At 41.5% G+C, this 18,378-nt stretch overlaps 1 protein-coding gene across 1 annotated transcript in view; it reads left to right on the top strand.

Moving 5' to 3' along the window:
- Positions 1–18,378, top strand: part of LOC148349263 (ferroxidase HEPHL1-like) — a 35,964-nt gene that overhangs the window by 7,355 nt on the left and 10,231 nt on the right. The window contains exons 3-13 of the mRNA XM_088321164.1: positions 482–694; positions 1,166–1,348; positions 3,531–3,785; positions 3,864–4,032; positions 5,803–5,942; positions 6,024–6,155; positions 6,335–6,540; positions 7,334–7,478; positions 10,457–10,669; positions 14,816–15,032; positions 17,848–17,987. Of these exons, the coding sequence (XP_088177290.1) occupies positions 482–694; positions 1,166–1,348; positions 3,531–3,785; positions 3,864–4,032; positions 5,803–5,942; positions 6,024–6,155; positions 6,335–6,540; positions 7,334–7,478; positions 10,457–10,669; positions 14,816–15,032; positions 17,848–17,987 (2,013 nt within the window). The remainder of the gene's footprint in view (positions 1–481; positions 695–1,165; positions 1,349–3,530; positions 3,786–3,863; positions 4,033–5,802; positions 5,943–6,023; positions 6,156–6,334; positions 6,541–7,333; positions 7,479–10,456; positions 10,670–14,815; positions 15,033–17,847; positions 17,988–18,378) is intronic.

The following is an 18,378-nucleotide window of genomic DNA, read 5'->3' on the forward strand; positions in this document are numbered from 1 at the left end:
ATCTATCTATCTATCTATCTATCTATCTATCTATCTATCTATCTATCTATCTATCTATCTATCTATCTATCTATCTATCTATCTATCTATCTATCTATCTATCTTTTAATCTATCTTTTAATCTATCTATCTATCTTTTAATCTATCTATCTTTTAATCTATCTATCTATCTATCTTTTAATCTATCCATCTATCTATTATTATCTATCTTTTTTTTCGATTTTCGTGAAAAATGTACACAGTTGTACTTTTGGGCTTCCATCAGTGACTTAAGCAAGGCATCCTCATTAAATAGCAACAAAATCAAAAAACATCTGTTCTCATGTGGTCTGCTTTCGTGAGGTCTCTAACGCCCTGTGACGGTCAAATCAGGTACTGCAGCTCCACTGACCACTCCAAGCAGCTGAATCCAATCTTTTGCATTTTGCTAGTTTCTTAACTTCTTTGTCTATTTACTTCTTGACCGATTTACTCTTCCCAGGAGCTCTCTATCCAGACAAGACCTCTGGCCTTCTGAAGCACGATGACTCTGTACCACCGGGGGGGTCTTACACGTACCGCTGGGAGGTTCGGCCCGAATTTGGCCCCACAGACGATGACGCCAACTGCTTAACGTGGGTTTATCACTCGCACGTAGAAGCTCCCAAAGATATCGCATCTGGACTCATAGGGGCGCTGCTCACGTGCAAAAAAGGTAATTGGCCTGTGCTTTAATATTTTATACAAATTAACATTGGAAGGATAGTCCATGTATTCTTGCCTAGTATTGAAATACATGTTTTTTTTTTTTACTGAATGGAAGTTTTTTTGTACTACTAGTAGGCACTTAGAAGGCGATTAACCATGCTCTATGCCACTTGTGTCAAATTCTTGGTTTTATATGGCCCGTAAGACAATGCTGAAAGAAGCACAAGAGAAAAACTCTGTCAAACAATGTCTTGCAGTTTAAAATATGTCCACTGGATGACGCCAAAGAGAGGCTTCACTTGCAAAGAGCACACTGCAGCTGGATTTGCTGACTCTCATTAATCAACCAGAGAACATTGAGGAAACTCATCATGTTTTTGGTTCTCCCTTATTATTAAAAACAAATGTTTGTTCCGCAGGAAAGTCAAATACTTTAGTCCTCTAAGACGTAAATGCTTCTCATTTTTTACTTATTCAGGGATTCTGTCCGAAAATCCAGAAGGCATCAGTCGCAAAGACGTGTCCCAGGACATTTTCCTGATGTTTAACGTAGTGGACGAGAACTTGAGTTGGTACCTCGAGGAAAATATTCAGAAATGTGTGGATCCGGCCGGGGTTGAACGTGAAGATGAAGACTTTATGGAGTCCAACCTGATGCATGGTAAGAGATTGACATTAAGAATGCACCCAAAAATGAAAATTCGGGGCCAAAACCGTAAACCGAAAATGTAAAATGCTTTAATGTATTATTTTGAACTGACTTACTAAAAAAGGTACATTATGAAATAACTTATAACCGACGGGCATGTTACTAAATTTTTATTTTAAGTATTTCTTATAAAAAAGCAAAACAGGCATTTAAGTGCTTAAAAAAATTGAGTTGGATGACAAAGTGATAAAGGAAGAAGTAAAACTGTTGAGGGATCTAAAATGCAAATAAACACAAGCAAGTTTGATGTACTTTGAGTAAAGACGCTGGTTACAATGAAAATTACATATCTTGTAGCTACTTTTTTGTCGTTTATTTTAACATTTATTCTGGTGTTTATTTTGTCACGACAAAAATGTTATTCGAATGAGAGGGTGGGTCAATCTTTTAACTAACCTTAACAAGTTCATCGTTGGTCGTTCATCATGGATCAACCAATAGGTGAAAAGCTCAGCCAGTTTGACCTGCTCTCTCTTTCTCTCTTTTTTCAGAAAACAATAAAATAGACGGGAAATACCGCGACTGAATATTGACATAATAACGACAAAATACACGCCAAAATAAAATCAAAATACATGACAAAATAATGACAAAATATTAAAAAAAAGATGACTAAATAGAAGACAAAATAAAACCTAAATACCAGACAAAATATCGAGAAAATACATGACATAACCGATAAAAAAATGACAAAAAGCCACAATAACGACAAAATAACAACAAAAAACATGACAAATTACACTGCAAAAGGACAACAAAATAGACGACAAAATAGACGAAAAATTCCCGCCAAAATAACGACAAAATGATAAAATAAACAACAAACTGCACGTTAAAATAACGACATAATACACAACAATACGCTCCGAAATAGACAACAAAATAACGAGAAAACAACAAAATTCCCCACAAAATAAAGTCAAACAAGACGAGAAAATAAATGACAAAATAGATCACAAAACACACGACGAAATAGACGACAAAATAACTACATAATAATGTCAAAATAGAAGGTAAAACAATATAAGACAAAATAAATAAATTACAAAATACGTGAATTAATAAATTGCTTTTATGTTATTTATTTAGGTATTATATCTGTTAATATATTTATTCAGCTTATATTTGTAGCTTTTTATTTATTAATTTATTCAGTCTTTTATAATTTCCTTTAATCTCGTGTGCAACACGGAAAATAAGCAGCACAGACTGTGGTTATTTTTACCTTGGTCTGAACTTTTTCAAACTTTTCTTTTGTTCTGTCCATCAAAACGAGAACTACACTCGTGTGGCCGCATTCCATTCTTCCTGATTGTATATTGCTGTGAGCAGGGACCTGCAGAGCCAATTTATTTTCATTTTTGACAGGGTTTGCACGAGTACTTTAAATGCATAAAAATGCTTGAATTTTAATCAAACCAAAGTGCCTGCATTTTGGGTAAGGTTGCTTGTAAATGCTTGACATTGTTGCCATGTTTCACAAGTCTGCTTTAAAATGACACTGACACTGCTCTCTAGTGGTAATACTTTGCCATTTCGTATCTTCTTCTCTCACTATTGACTGCAGCCGGTATTAGTTTGTATGGTATTGTCCTATGAAGCGTCATCGCCTCCTACGGGTTGCACCCTATAGGACAGTTGCATGCTACACCTAAACAGGGCACTATTAAACGTGTATTAGTGCAAGGATTACCTATCAATTATGGACATTTATTATCGGTCACGCAAAAAACATAGCATAGCATTTCCCAGTGATAAATTTCAATGGAAATAATTTCCTTGACGATGTAAGCTGTCATTTTTACCTAACGCCTATATGGGGAGAGATTTGTCTCAAAAATTTTACACGCATATTGTTCAGATCCAGTATATTCGTGATATACTCAGGATCTAAAAATCATATGCCTGGATAAATGCACATGCAAGATTAAAAATCGCATATGTGAATTGCAGATATATTTGTGGATCTGCAAACTTCTTGATCCACAACAGATTCCTTCCTTCAATGATACTAGAAAAATTCGAAAAATTCAAAATAAGTGCTGGAATTTGGCCATTAAAAATTCGTACAAACCCTGTTTTTGGTGTATCCCTAATGGCCATGACACTTTTCTAATCTCTGCATGTGTAATAGCCATCAACGGCTACATGTTCGGCAACCTGCCGGGAATCGAACTCTGCCAGGCCCGAGCCGTGTCCTGGCATTTATTCGGAATGGGCAACGAGGTGGACATCCACTCGGCCTTTTTCCACGGAAACACCTTGCTGGACCGCGGCCATCGAACGGACGTCCTCAGTCTCTTCCCCGCCACGTTCGTCACAGCCGACATGGTCCCGACGGCTGTGGGAAAGTGGTTGTTGACCTGCCAAGTTAATGACCACTTGCAGGGTAAGAAGCTTGACATTTAACCCTTCTCTCAATAGTAATTGTGCAGTGAACAGGAGACATTTGATGGTTCTATCCTAGGTGGAATGCAGGCCTTTTATAGAGTCAAGCCATGCAGCAATGAGAGCAACTCTACGGAGATGAGTGGCGTGGTCAGGAGTTACTACTTGGCAGCAGAGAAAATGCTGTGGAGCTACGCTCCCTCGGAAAAAGATCTGATCAGGAATGTCTCCCTCACTGATAAGGACAGGTATGAGTTTCATATGGATGTGGGCTGATACGGTTTGCGGGTAAGCTCATATGCAGGAAGGCAGGAACAGGGGCAGGCATGTTCAAAAAATGATGATGTTTGATAACAAAACCTAGGTACAAAGTAAGAAACCAACTGTCATGATTGCTAATTCGGGGAACCTGTGACTGCCCCGTTGGCGCCAACGGCCCTGAGCGCTGATTGGTGTCCTGACCCCTTTTAAACCCCCGGCTTCCAAGATGAAGCTGTCAGACCGTCCTGCGAACCTACGCTTTCAGATAGGGAAGCTCTGTACTTTCCGACAATCTCCTGCCCCATTTTCTCCTGCCTGATACCTGTTGCCGACCTGTTTCTAGACCCGTTTCTGCCCTGTTCTTCCGTCCAGGCCATTGACCTGTTTTGCCCTGTTACCTGCCTGATACCTGTTGCCGACCTCTTTTCTGGACTCGTTACCGCCCTTGCTCTCCCGTTCCGGCTATCGACCAGTATTCCCGCTGCCTACGACTATCCTCGCTCGACACGAAAGTGCCACTTCCGCGTTCCTGCCATCAGCTACCCGTGTCCGACGATCATCGGATCGTGAAAGCAAGCACTGCTCTCTCTTTATCAATAAAACTGAGTAAAACTAACGCTATTGGGTCCTGTCTCCGTTTCTGGCTTGTGGCACAAACATCAACAACAAGCTCCAGCTTCCCTTCCATGTTTACCTGAAATTACTCAATACTCAAGGGCTGGATGGCAGACAGCCCGAAAAACAAAAAACCCGGTTCCAAGAATGAGTGCAGAAGCGAACATAGTAGACCTTTTTTCACCATTAAAACTCGGGACAAAGCAGCAGAAGGTCCTTCACTACCGAAACAGGGATTCCTGTCGCCAGAAGAAGTTATCGAGAGTTCTTTGCTGTGGAAACCAGAGACAGAAGAAGCTGAGGGGTTTTCGGCACTGAAACCAGAGATAGAAGCTGCCGAGGGTCCTTCTCTCCCAAAAGGACAGAAGCGACTGAGGGTCCTTTGCCCCTAAAACCGGAGACAGAAGCGGTTGAGGGACGTTTGTCATCAATGGACAGAAGTGGCCGAGGGTCCTCCACCGCTGAAAATGGGGACAGAAGCGGTCAAGGTCCTTCTCTGCTAAAAACAGGGACAAAAGCAGCACATTATTCAAAAGTGGCCAATGTACTTTTGTTGTCGGAAGAACAGAAGTGGTCAAAGGTCCTCCACCTTGGAAACTGGGGACAGAAGCATCTGAAAGCCCTTCACTGTCAACAACGGGGACAAAAGCGACTGGAACAGGGGGCAAATGTTTAGGAGGGACTGCTGCTGCCGAATCTGAGGTCAGAAGCGTCAACGGCCCTTCGGTGCCAAAACTAGGGACAGAAGCAACGGTGCCAAAACTGAGGACGGAAATTGATGAGGGTTTTTTGCATCTGAAACTGGGTACATAAGCAGGCAAAGTTCTTTCCCACAGAAACTGGGGATAAAACTGGGGATACTGATGTAGTTCGCAGGTGGACCCATATGTAGGAAAGCAGAAACCTAAGCAGGCATGGTCAAAAAATAATAACTTCTAGGTACAAAGTGATAAATGAACAGAAAACACAAAAGTTGTCTCAAAACCAATTTAGGTGCAGGTGGACACTCTGTAGCCACTTCCTCCAGATTGGTAACATCTAAAGGGGTTCATGGTGTGCTAGATCTTGACAAGGGCAGCCTGAAGTATAGATTGTTTTCAATTTTTTTTGGGGTGTAGAAATTATCCTATTTTCTTTTACAGTCCATCAGAGACATTTTTTGGTAAAGACGGCGGTCGGATCGGCGGTACCTACACCAAGGTGGTCTACAAAGAGTACACAGATGACACCTTCAGCAGGGAAAAACCCCGCGGTCCAGATTCCCTCCACTTGGGAATCTTGGGTGAGGCTTATCAGTTCTTGGAAAGCTCCACTTCAATCCATCTCCTCCTATTCTCCACTTTACTCTGTTTCCTTTGTTAAGGTCCTATCTTGAGGGCGGAGACCGGAGACACTCTGAAGGTGACCTTCTTGAATAGGGCTGATAGGAACTACAGCATTCATCCTCATGGCTTGCACTATGAAAAACGATTTCAAGGAAGCAGTTATGATGATGGTGAGGAAACGTTAGGTAGACATAAAAACAGGCAATACTGGATTAGAAATGGAATTAGTTTTACAACTGTCTTCGGAATGTCCTCCACACTGGGCAGAGAGCAGCCGAGAGAGTTTCTGTGCTGTCTTGATGACGTTACAGAAGCAGATGTGATAAATTGTGGTTCTTTGTTTTACAAGGTGTTGACAAACCTGGTGCCCACGTAGCCCCGGGGGAGACCTTTACCTATACCTGGCAGGTCCTGGAAGGTCCATCCGCCTCGGACTCTCCCTGCATCCCTTACTTGTACTACTCAGCAACGGCGCCCGTCGAGGACACCAACTCAGGTTTGGTGGGTCCTCTCCTCGTGTGCACCAGAGGAACCTTGGGAGGGAATGGAACTCAGGTTACAAAACACCATTTTTAGTTTTAAATGAAACTGATGTTTATATGCAAGCAATAATCCGATTTGAAATGGAATATTGTAATCCCTTGCTACTTCACGCTTTGTACTTTGCGGTTTCAGTGAATAATACCAAAATCCATTATCCCTGATTGCATGTTGCTGTGAGCCAGGGGCACGTTTGTCAGATCCGGCGGCTCTTTTTTTGCCATCATTTCTGCTTAAAATGAACTGCACCCAGCAGCCGCGTTCCAGCCAGCAGCCGCTGAAGCGTGCCCTTGTGGCCCACTTTAAATGAACTGCACTTTTTTGCCCACGATTCCATATCCCCGGGTGACTGTTGCTGAGAACAGGGATCAGGAGGGCAAATTTGTGTCATGTGTGGCGGTAAGTTTTCCATCCTTTCGGCCTAAAATGAACAGCGCTGGTGCGGCCGTGATCCATTATCCACAGTCGACTGTTGATGTAAGGGGGTTGGAGGACATTTATTTCGAGCCTGGCGATACAAAGTCGAATTGTTACTTTAGACTAGGCTAAGCATAAACACACTCTGTTTTACTATTACTTAATGCTGTACAATAATAACAAATAGTTTTATACACACTTATCTATATCATAAATATCCCCCAAATAGTTCTGATGTTATAAATGAGCGAGTTACTTTGCCCCCATAAACTGTGAAAAACGAGCGATAACAGTACTGGCAATGATCTGTTACTAATCGGATTATTGATTTCATGTAAACGTACCCTGTGAGAGTGTACCTATGTAGTAACCTAACTTGCATTACCTTTAGAAGGGTGTGGACAAGGAGTTCTTCCTGCTCTTCTCCGTTATGGACGAAAACCTGAGCTGGTATTTAAAGGACAACGTCGATGCATTCAGCAGCAGCGACACAAATGTAGAAGACGAAGATTTCCAAGAGAGCAACATGATGCATGGTGAGCACTTCCGTATTGTGGATTTGATGCTTGGATCTTTTCATGTTCTCCACTTCGATCTAGGGCTGCACAATTTTGGTAAAAAAACCTTTGCGATTTTTCAGACCTGTATTGCAATTTTGATGCGAGTCTTTCCTGCGCTAGTTTTCTTTTTTTGTCAGAACTTACTTATAGTGACATGCAAACTTACTTCCAGATGATGTCATTATCGACTGAGAGTATACGACTAACAAAATAACAACTTTTAATTTACAAATAAAAACAGAATTCCAGTTGAATGAATGTTCTTTAGACAAAAAGTATAACAAAATTGGAGGGTTTCTCCTTTCAGAGTAAGAATTCTGCGGGCTAGCTGCGCGCTAGCATCCAGTAGCCGTGACTTTAGCAAGGTCTCCGGGTTGATTCAAATACAAAAGTCACGAATGTTGCGAGTTCCCACGAGTTGTAGCCCCAGGTCATCCATTCCATGGGTAATGGATCTGGTGTTGATGACAAGCCAGGCTCGGTAGGGAAGGCTTCTGAGAGTTGTTAGTGCCGTAACAATAGGCCTGACCTGCAGCCTCGCTATATCTTTCTCTCCCAATGTCAGAACCGGAACAGGAGGTAGACAAAGATGCGTAATGTTTTCCCACAAGCTTTATTTTACGGGAATGGGGAAGTCATGCGCGTGAACACAAACGCCAGTGATTCGGCGTGGAAAAACAGGAAGCCAAAGGCCGACAAGATCGATACCAGATACACGAGCAGATACCGGACAGACGGGGTCTATACCGGACAGGACGTGACAGACAGGATTGACACCAGATACACGAGCAGATACCGGACAGACGGGATAGATAGATAGATAGATAGATAGATAGATAGATACTTTATTCATCCCCTAAGGGAAATTCACATTTCCAGCAGCATCCCTGAGCTGAGAACAGTACAATAATAAAGCCAAAAGAATACAATATACAAATACCCAGTGTGACGTGCAAATGCCCACTGTAGCGTGTTATATAGAGTAACTAAATAGTGCTACACAGAATACATATTGCAGTAAGATTCGGTAATATCCAATGTAGGTGGTGTGGTTTAATGTGGGCCTTTACTCTGCCGGGTGGAGTTAAAGAGCCTCATGACATGAGGAAGAAAAGATCTCTTCAGTCTGTCCGTAGTACAAGACAGTGACAGCAGTCTGTCGCTGAAGCTGCTCTTCTGTCTGGAGATAATGCTGTGTAGTGGATGCGATGGATTGTCCATGATTGACCTCAGCTTTTTCAGTGCTCGTCTCTCAGCTACTGTTGTTAGGCTGTCCAGCTCTTTGCCCACAACAGAGCTCGCTTTCCTAGCCAGTTTATTGAGACGAGAGGCATCCTTCTTCTTGACGCTGCCTCCCCAACACGCTGCCGCATAGAAGAGGGCGCTTGCCACTACTGTCTCATAGAATATTTTCAGGAGCTTTTTGCAGATGTTGAAGGAGGCCAGCCTTCTGAGGAAGTAAAGTCGGCTTTGCCCTTTCCTACATAGTGCTTCTGTGTTGGCAGTCCAGTCCAGTTTGTTGTCCAGCTGCACACCCAGGTACTTGTAGGTCTGGACAAATTCTACACATTCTCCCTGGATGGTTACTGGAACCGGGTGAGTCCTGGTTCTCCTGAAGTCCACCACCATCTCTCTGGTCTTGGTGGTGTTTAGGTGCAGGTGGTTTGCGTCGCTCCATCGGCTAAAGTCCTGAATCAATTTCCTGTACTCCTCCTCCTGCCCGTTTCTGATACATCCCACGATCGCAGTGTCGTCAGCAAACTTTTGCACATGGCAGGACTCAGAGTTGTACTTAAAGTCCGATGTATATAGAGTGAATAGGAACGGAGAGAGAACGGTCCCCTGCGGAGATCCTGTGCTGCTAACCACAGTGTCCGATGTACAGCCCCCCTGTTTCACATACTGGGGTCTGCCTGTCAGGTAGTCAGATAGATACTGGACAGGACGGGACAGACAGGATCGATACCAGATACTGGAGACTGGAGTCAGATATCGGACAGGACGAGACAGGCGGAAGCGCTACCGGATACCGGAGACTGTAGCAAGATATCAGACAGGACGAGACGGACGGGATCGTTACCAGAAACTGGAGACTGGAGTCAGATATCAAACAGGACGAGATAGGCATGATCAATACCCGAGACTGGAGTCACATATCAGACAGAACGAGACAGACGGAATCGATACCAGACACTGGTGACTGGAGTCAGATATCAAACAGGACGAGATAGACCGGACAGGATTCACAAGCAGAATACCAGACAGAGTTAAAACACTCGTCTTGCGGGTGCAGTGGTTCGTTGACGGACTGAAAAGGGGTGAGTGAGAGCACTGAGCTTAAATAGGAAGGAAGCCAATCAAGCGCCGCAGCTGGCGCCAAACGGTTGGGGCCAACTGAGGGCAATAGGCAACCGTGACACCCAAAGCCGCTTCAGTCTTTTCCCGGACCTGATAACAATCCACAGAGCACCCGCTAGTGATCAGCATTTCACAGTGTTCTTCTGACTCTTATCAGAGTCCGACTTAATTGATGAATTTTGGTTCGATGTAATGAGCCGCTAAAATACTTGTTATCGGGTTGCGCCATCGTTTGTTTTGGTGGCTGCCAACTATGTTTGACTGACATCAGACACTAGCCTTTCACAGTCGCGCACACACTGCTTGCAAACTTTACCTCGCTTTTATTTCCTAGTGCCGTGAAAACTTGCCTCTGATTGTCCGGCATCATTACAACCCAAACTGAGACAATTCTGGGAAGCCAAACACTCAATCACTCAAATGTCAAAGAGGGGAAAAAAATCATGGAACTATAAATCCTTGAAAAAAAAACTACGCGGTGTTTTGCGATTACACAATCCCACTACGTCACATCGCAATATCGGTTAGATTTCGATTCATTGTGCAGCCCTACTTTAATCTATACGTTCTACTTCTTTTTGGGACTATTTTAACAGCTGTAAATGGGCTCATGTACGGGAACCTTCCCGGACTGGAAATGTGCGCCGGGGATAAAGTCACGTGGTATACTTTCGGTCTGGGCACCGAAGTGGACATCCACGGCGTTTACTTCGAGGGCAACACCTTTAAGAAGCAAGGCACCACCAGGGACACCCTTAACCTCTTTCCTCACACTACTGCAACTGCTGAAATGGAACCTCAAACTCCTGGTCAGTCTTACAAAAATGTACAGTAAACCCACAGGATACAACAAGAATCTGTTCTGAAGGAGGTAGGGGGGAGTCACAATTGCCGTGTAGCAGGGAAATATAAATCTCTGCTAATTAGCTAAATAATACCTTGAATAAAACATTAAAATAACAAAATAGTTTATAGTCATTACTTCCTATGAGTAATATATGTGCTTAGGATTAAATAACATTATCGATAAATATGCATGTAAAAGAAAAATAACATTTTATTTACTTTTAGTGTGACGTGACTTGACCTGGTCCGTTAGAGTCGCAGTTGGATGCAGAGGGGGGAGGAGACGGAGCATCCCAATTTTAGAAATAAATACGCATGTATAGGAAAAATACATTTTATTCCCTTTTAGTGTGACCCGATTTGACCTGGTCCGTTAGAGTAGCAGTTGGATGCAGAGGGGGGGAGGAGACAGTGCATCCAAAATAAAACTAATTTTAAAACTTCCACTTGCGATGTTTGGCATGCCCTTTAAACAGGGGTGGGCAAACTGTTCCCTGCGGGCTGTCAGGCTTTTTCTTCCAGCCTGCTGAAGAAAAATGGTCAAACGACAGTATAAATAACGTACAACTGATAAAACAATGTTTTGGGAGCTGACTTTGACACCATAGTCCAGATGTGTGTCGAGAACAAAAATACTACTATTTACGTAAATACTAATCAGTACTTGGGCTCTAATGCAGTATATTACTTTAATTCAGAAAATAAAAAAATACTATAGAAATACTACTACACTGCAGTAATACATAATGTTAAAAAAAACTCTACAAAATTATTAGAACATAAAAACTAAAAAATATACCTACAGTAATAGTTCAAAAATACGACAAATAGACTACAAAATTACTACTAAGGGAATGTTGAAAATTACTACTTCATGAATACTACAGTAATGCGACAAAAATACTACAGAAAAGCTACAGAAGTCAGACTGCGGATTTACTACAAAACTAAATATCGAAATTGGTGCTTATAACAGGAACCTAATATATTATTTTGCTTTAATTGTGAGTGTTTAAACGAAGAACGAAACGAACACAGAACGAAATGTCGATACACCTGACCCGTTGTAGCGAGCCGATGCAGCCGCAGCCAACAGAGGGCGCCGCCATTTTACCAATGTTATAAGTCTTAGGTATGACTCGGCCGAGGCGCGAACCAGCGACCTCCCAGTCTCAAAGCGGGCGCCCGCTACTGAGCTGGTGTCCTTGCTTTAGCGATAGGTGTACCTCCCTTATGTATCTTCATAATTGCAAGCTCCGTGTCCATGGTGCTCATGTTTTTGCTTCTCCCTTTATCATCACCGGAAGGCTTCGGACCCATAGCTATTAAATACAGAAAAAAAGATACAGTATTGTATTGCATGGCCTTTGTAAAGCACACGAGATTCTGAACTGAATGAAGAGAAAGGCATTGTGGGATATAATTCAGCCTATAGCAAACCAATGTGGCATACGATCATTTTATATGATGTTGACCGATGGTGAACAGGCATCATAGAGATGTAACTCGTCATACGGATGAAAACCGCATAGTTTGAATCCTTTGGAGGACACGCAAAATTTGTAGTTGTATAGCGGGGAAAATGCTTAATTCCACACCGTAGAGTGAAAACGTCATAAGGTGGGATCGTTGTATCCTGGGGGTTTACTGTAGTTGTATTTCATTACATCCTGAAGGCTGAAGAATAGGAGAGGACGACCCTATAGAACCGGACGATTAAGTATGCCTTCATCAATCTTGTCTCTCGAAACAGGAGATACAGTTTGTTCTAGTACTTACATGGAAAAGCTCCACATTCTTTCAATTCCTGCGATAGAAATATGTCAAGTAGTTATTTCCTTTGAGAAAGGGAGGAAATCCTGAATGTACAGTTCAAGGAGAAGCTGCAACTTCTTATAGCAAAATGGAAGATAAATATTTTCATAAAGGAAATCAGTTGGTATTTGCAACAGATGTCAATTTGATTTACCAAACATTTGATATATTTTTTTACAACTTTAAAAGCAAAAACACTGTCCTCCCGTCCTCCCCAAAAAATAAAGTATATTTTTTTAATTTCCAAACTCGCGGATTTCTTAAAACAAAACCCAAATCATGTAATTTGTTCAAAACACCTTGGAAAAAAACTGGGAAGACATTTTCTTTTTTTTTTTACAATCCAAAACAAGTAAACATTTCCCAGCCTTCACAAAATAAAAAAAATAAGAGGTCCATTCTGAGGGTTTGAAATTTAAACTGTAAGATTTATTTTCTACAACAATAGAAAACAAGGGTAGTGATTGGCATCCCTTTTTCATATTTCTTCAAGCTTTTTTCCCATGGTTCTCATCTTTTTGCTTCTCCCTTTTTCATCACCGCAAGTCTTTGTAGCCATAGCTGATAAATACAGTACAACAAATACAGTATTGTACTTTAAAAAAGTCATTATTTAGAGTTACTGACTTCTTCCAAAAAGTAACTCAGTTGGTAACTGAGTTACTCTATAGTAAAAGTAACTAATTACCAGGGAAAGTTACTCTTTCTCTTACTTTAAAAAGAAGTTGCATGTCAAAGAATTTGAAATTCTCTGAGCAGTATTCGAGTTGAATAGAGAAGAACAGACAGGTAGATGTGTTATAGAACCCTGTAATATTTTTGGCATTTCAGACAACAGATTTATCCTACACAGTGCAACAAAAAGAAACAGGAAGCAATCAAATAAAATAACAATCAGCATTACACAATATGAAGTGAGTTTAATAAATTAAATCGAACTCGAATGGTCTGTTGTGAAGCTGGGAATTCCGACTCTTTTTAGAGAACTGACGTTTTCGGCTTCCAAATGACTCTTTATGCCTTCTTTTTTAAGATATCTTCTCCATGTTGGACTTCAGCATGCAAATTCAAAAAATTGTCCCTTTCAGAAGCTTGGAATCAAAGAGTCCTCACCAATGTTCCCCCTAATTTTCCACGGGTCTGAGCGTTCACACAAAGTCGGTGAGCAACGCTTGAATCAACAGTGAGCAACCATAATCCCAAGTGTGGCAACTAAATCATTATCAAACATGTCCAAAACTTGACATCACGTTACATTTTGCTGAGTTTCCGGCAATGCAAAAAAAAATTTCACTTTTGAATGAATTGACTCATGTATTATTGCAAAGGTTGTACGGCCTACAAACGTCATTTGTTTTTACAAAAATTCTTTCACAAGATTTCCATTTCTTTTTTTTCCTGGTATCTTTTGTCGCATAATACTAACATTTTGGGGGGCTTATTTAGTCGGTTGCACAATACACAACTGTATTTAATCACATTTTTTAGTGGAAGTACAATGTTGGCAACAAGATTGACTTGGTAAAATTGGAAATTTTTTGAATGCAACACAATTTTTTTCTTCTTTTTCCCTGTTTTTTTCCCAAAAAATTTAAATTCCTTTAAAAAAATCTGATTGTGTTTATTTTTTCCTAGCTGTTACTTTTTTCTTTTTGTTCTCTATTTACTTTTTTTCCTTTGTTTCTTTCTTTTCTTTTTTCTTAGCGTTTCACTACTTTTTCATTTTGGTATTTTTTTCTTTTTTGTTCTATTCCTCCTTCCTTTGAGTCATCTTGTGCATCATTTTACATAATATTTGGTCATATAGGGATGAAAGAAGCAAAAACAACCCGAAGAGCCGTTTAGGACCTGAAAGAGCTGGTTCCTTTTAGTGAGCCGAGCCGAAGAAGCCAGTTCTTGAAAAACTCTACTGACTTTACTCAACTTCGTTCTACTTCGACCTTGACGTCAAAATACTGCATTTAGAACACAACGTCAGGGGAACCCTTATATTTTTAGCTTCATGCACTGTAACTTAATTCTAAACTCCACTGAATATATGGCCGAATTAGCTGAATTACTGTCGCTCGAGTCTCCGTCAAGCCTCCTCTCTTGATCTTCTGCTTCCTTCACTCGGCCCACGTTTTTCCCGCAAGCTGGTGTGCCGGCCCCTCCCATGGGCGTGCCAGGACTTAATTCGCTTCTTAATTAGCAATTTCGAGCCCTGATTTTTGTGAGCGCACTAGATTTTCTTGTGCGCTGAGAATGTGTTTTAGAGGGAACATTGGTCCTCACTGTATTGACTTATTTTCCAGGTACTTACGAAGTGAGCTGCAGAGTAACAGACCATTACTCTGGTGGCATGAGGCAACAGTATAGGGTGACGTCTTGCTCGGATCGAAAAGTGAAGAGGACACGAACAGCCCCGACTCAAACGGTTCGATATTTTATCGCTGCTGAAGAAACAGAGTGGGATTATTCCCCCAGTCGGGAGTGGGAACTGGAGAAACACCAAAGCACATCTGTGGACAGGTACGTTTTAGATGAGGACATTCTAGAGCAGGGGTGTCAAACTCGTTTTAGCTGGGGGCCACAAATTCTATAAAAAAATCTCACAGGGGCCGGACTAATAAATTTAAGAGACAGAGAGAGGGAGAAAAAGACAGAGAAAGAGAGGGAGGGGAAAGAGAGAGCAATAAACAGAGGGAGAACAAGGGAGACAGAGTAACAGTGAGATAATAAGAGAGAGCAGAATAGAGATATGAATGGAGAAGAAGGGGGAAATTAATATAGAGAGAAAAAGAAAGTGAAAAAAGAGAAAGATAAAAAAAATAAGAGAAGTGAAACGACAGAAAGGAAAAGAGTCAGCAGGAGAAAAAGAATAAGTGAGGTGAGAGAGAGAGAGAGAGAGAGAGAGAGAGAGAGGTCAAAAAAGGGAAAGAGGGTGAGAAAGAAAAGGAAAAATAGAAAGAGAATTAAAGTGTAAATTAGAGAGATAAAATAAAAAGAGAAAGACAGAGAAAAAGAAATAGTTAGAGAGTGAGAGAGAAATAGAGAAAAAAGAAAAAGAGAGAAAAATAGAGAACAGGAGAAAGAAAAGGAGGGAGAAATAAATAAAAAAATAAGTCAGTCAGAGAGAAATGGAGAAATACAACCACAATTGTTTTGCAAGTGTTAACTGACTTTGGTGACATCCGGTGCAAATATTTAAAACTACAGCTCATTTTTCTCTTGCGCTTCTCTCACTGTTGTCTTGCGGGCCGGATTTAAACCATTGGTGGGCCTGATCTGGCCCGCGGGCCGCCTGTTTGACACCGGCGTTCTAGAGCTACACCGAATAGTAAATGTTATCGATAAATACCTGTAATCGAAATACTCGACTAGACGCGTTTTTCCGACAGAGTGAGGCATCTCTACATGAACAAAATCTCTGCTGAAAGCCGCACATGTGCAATAGCCAATAGTGTCTCTGTCTCGAGCGTTAATACGTAGAAGTGGCGGCATCAACATCAAGTACGCGTACCAAAACCTCTAAAATATGGGGGAATTTTAGCCTGAATAGAAAAACTGCTTGCAAAGCAGACCATGCATATCATGGCGTTGGATAGGTGACGCAGGAACATTTGAAGAGAAAGCACGTCGGACTGTTTAACAAAACAGAGTCTGACTCGCCTCAATATAGGCTATGTATGTATACTGTATCTCCAATATGGTTTTAATGACAGGCAGCACGGCAGCTAAGTGGTTAGCACGTCTGCAGAACACTTCTGAGATCATGAGATTGTACCTTTCTGTGTGGGGTTTGCATGTTCTCTCTGTACTTGCATAGGTTTCCTCCAGTTTCCTCCCACATTCCAAAAACATGCATGTCAGGTTAACTGGCCGGTTCAAATTGTCCCTAGGTGTGAATGAGCGAGTGAGTTTTCTGTCTCTGTGTGCCCTGTGGCTGGCAACCAGTTCAGGGTGTCCCCTGCCCACTGCCCAAAGATAGCTGGGATGGGCTCCAGCACTCCCGCGACCCTACTGAGCATAAGCGGTGCAGATAATGGATGGATGGATGGTTTTGATGACATGGATTGTACATTTTAAACGCGTATATTTCTCTATAAAAGAGCTTGAGCGTTATGCCTGACAAGCATATTTGAAACAAAAATGTTATCTTAGTCCGCTACATTAGGCTACATTGAACCCATTACTTAAATCCTTTCCAACTAAGTATTTCTTCTCCGCTTGTTGAAGCTCTCTCATAGCCAAGTATATGCACATAAAACGTCCAATGCAGTGGTTCAAGAGGTCGAGCAATCATTTTGGGATCGACTGCCTATGTTTGAAAGTGTGTGAGCATGGGTTAGTGTGAAATACATTGTAAAGCGCTTTGCGGGGTCTACTGTGACTATGTAAAACCCAGTCCATTTATCATTTACCATTTAAAAATGACAGTTGTTAAAACCGTTTGATTTCAAACTGTTGAGAATTGTTACGTATCGTGAAATGTAATTCACAAAATCAATATCATATTTGTGTCACAAGCCAGAAACGGAGACAGGATCCAGTAGCGTTTGTTTACTCAGTTTTATTGATGAAGAGGGAGAGCAGAGCAGTGCAGGGAGAGCACGGGTAGCAGGTGGCTGGAACGCGGAAGTGGCATTTCCGTGTCGAGCAAGGATAATCGTAGACAGCAGAGATACTGGTCACTAGCCGGGACGGGAGAGCAAGGGCGGTATCGAGTTCAGAAAAGAGGCAGGAAACGGGGCAAAACAGGTCGGAGGTCGGGATGGCAGATCAGGGCAGAAACGGGTCCAGAAATGGGTCGGCAACAGGTATCAGGCGGGAGAAAACGGGGCAGGAAAATGTCGGAATGTATGAGCTTGCCTAGCTGGGAGCATAGGTTCGCAAACAGTCTGACGGCTTCCTCTTGAAAGCCGGGGGTTTAAAAGGAGTCTCTCAACCAATCGGCTCTCAAGACTGTTGGCGCCAAATGGGCAGTTACAGGTGCCCAGAATCAGCCATCATGACAATTATTTATTTACTGTCGTACTGCTGCTCTTGTGCCTCTTTTCAGTTTACAGGGATACAAAATATTTAGTTCATTTTAATGTATTATTCATTTGCCTGTCCCTGAAAATAGATAAAGGTTTATTTGTGTTTTTATGTCTCTACTGACCAAGCACAATGCCTAATTGGTTTTAGATACGATTCCGAGTAAACGATAAACAAGTACATTATCTTAATTACTGTGTCTGATTATTCGACTAATGGTTTTAATAGTCAGTGACTCGTCTACTATTGAAATAGGGGTTAGTTGCAGCCCTAATCTCGGTTTTTCACGGTAAATATTTCTCCTCAGTCCAGGAAATATCTTTGTGGGCAAAGGGAAGAACCGAATTGGCTCACGCTACAAGAAAGCCGTTTATAAAGAATACACTGATGAAAGCTTTACAGTTGAGAAGAAAAGGAATGTCGATCAAGAACACTTGGGAATTCTGGGTAAGTTTTAATCGTCTTTTTTTCAGGTTTGGTTGAGTTAGAGTTTGTTAGTGTCCTGTTTCTTTCTCGTCCTGTATTGTTAGAGTTCTAATACGTGTCCCGCATTGTCCTTCTTTCTCATTTGTTCAGTTAGAGCTAGTAGAAACAGTTTCTGCGTCATATTTCTTTCATGTTTTGTTCAGTTAGAACTTTTTAGTGTCTCAACATTTTTTTGCGGTGGGTTAGTGGTCCCAGATATGTCCTGCATCTTCTTCTTTTCAGGTTTAGTTTAGTCAGAGTTAATTGGTTTCCATTTTCTACATTGTTTCGTGTTTTGTTCAGTTATAGCCACTTTGTATTCTGACATTTTCAGCATTTTTCTTATTTTTTTGTTTTTAGTCAGTGTTAATTA

This window comes from Urocampus carinirostris, chromosome 17 (assembly GCF_059441175.1).
Source record: "Urocampus carinirostris isolate Australia breed hairy pipefish chromosome 17, RoL_Ucar_1.0, whole genome shotgun sequence".
Classification (NCBI taxonomy): domain Eukaryota; kingdom Metazoa; phylum Chordata; class Actinopteri; order Syngnathiformes; family Syngnathidae; genus Urocampus; species Urocampus carinirostris.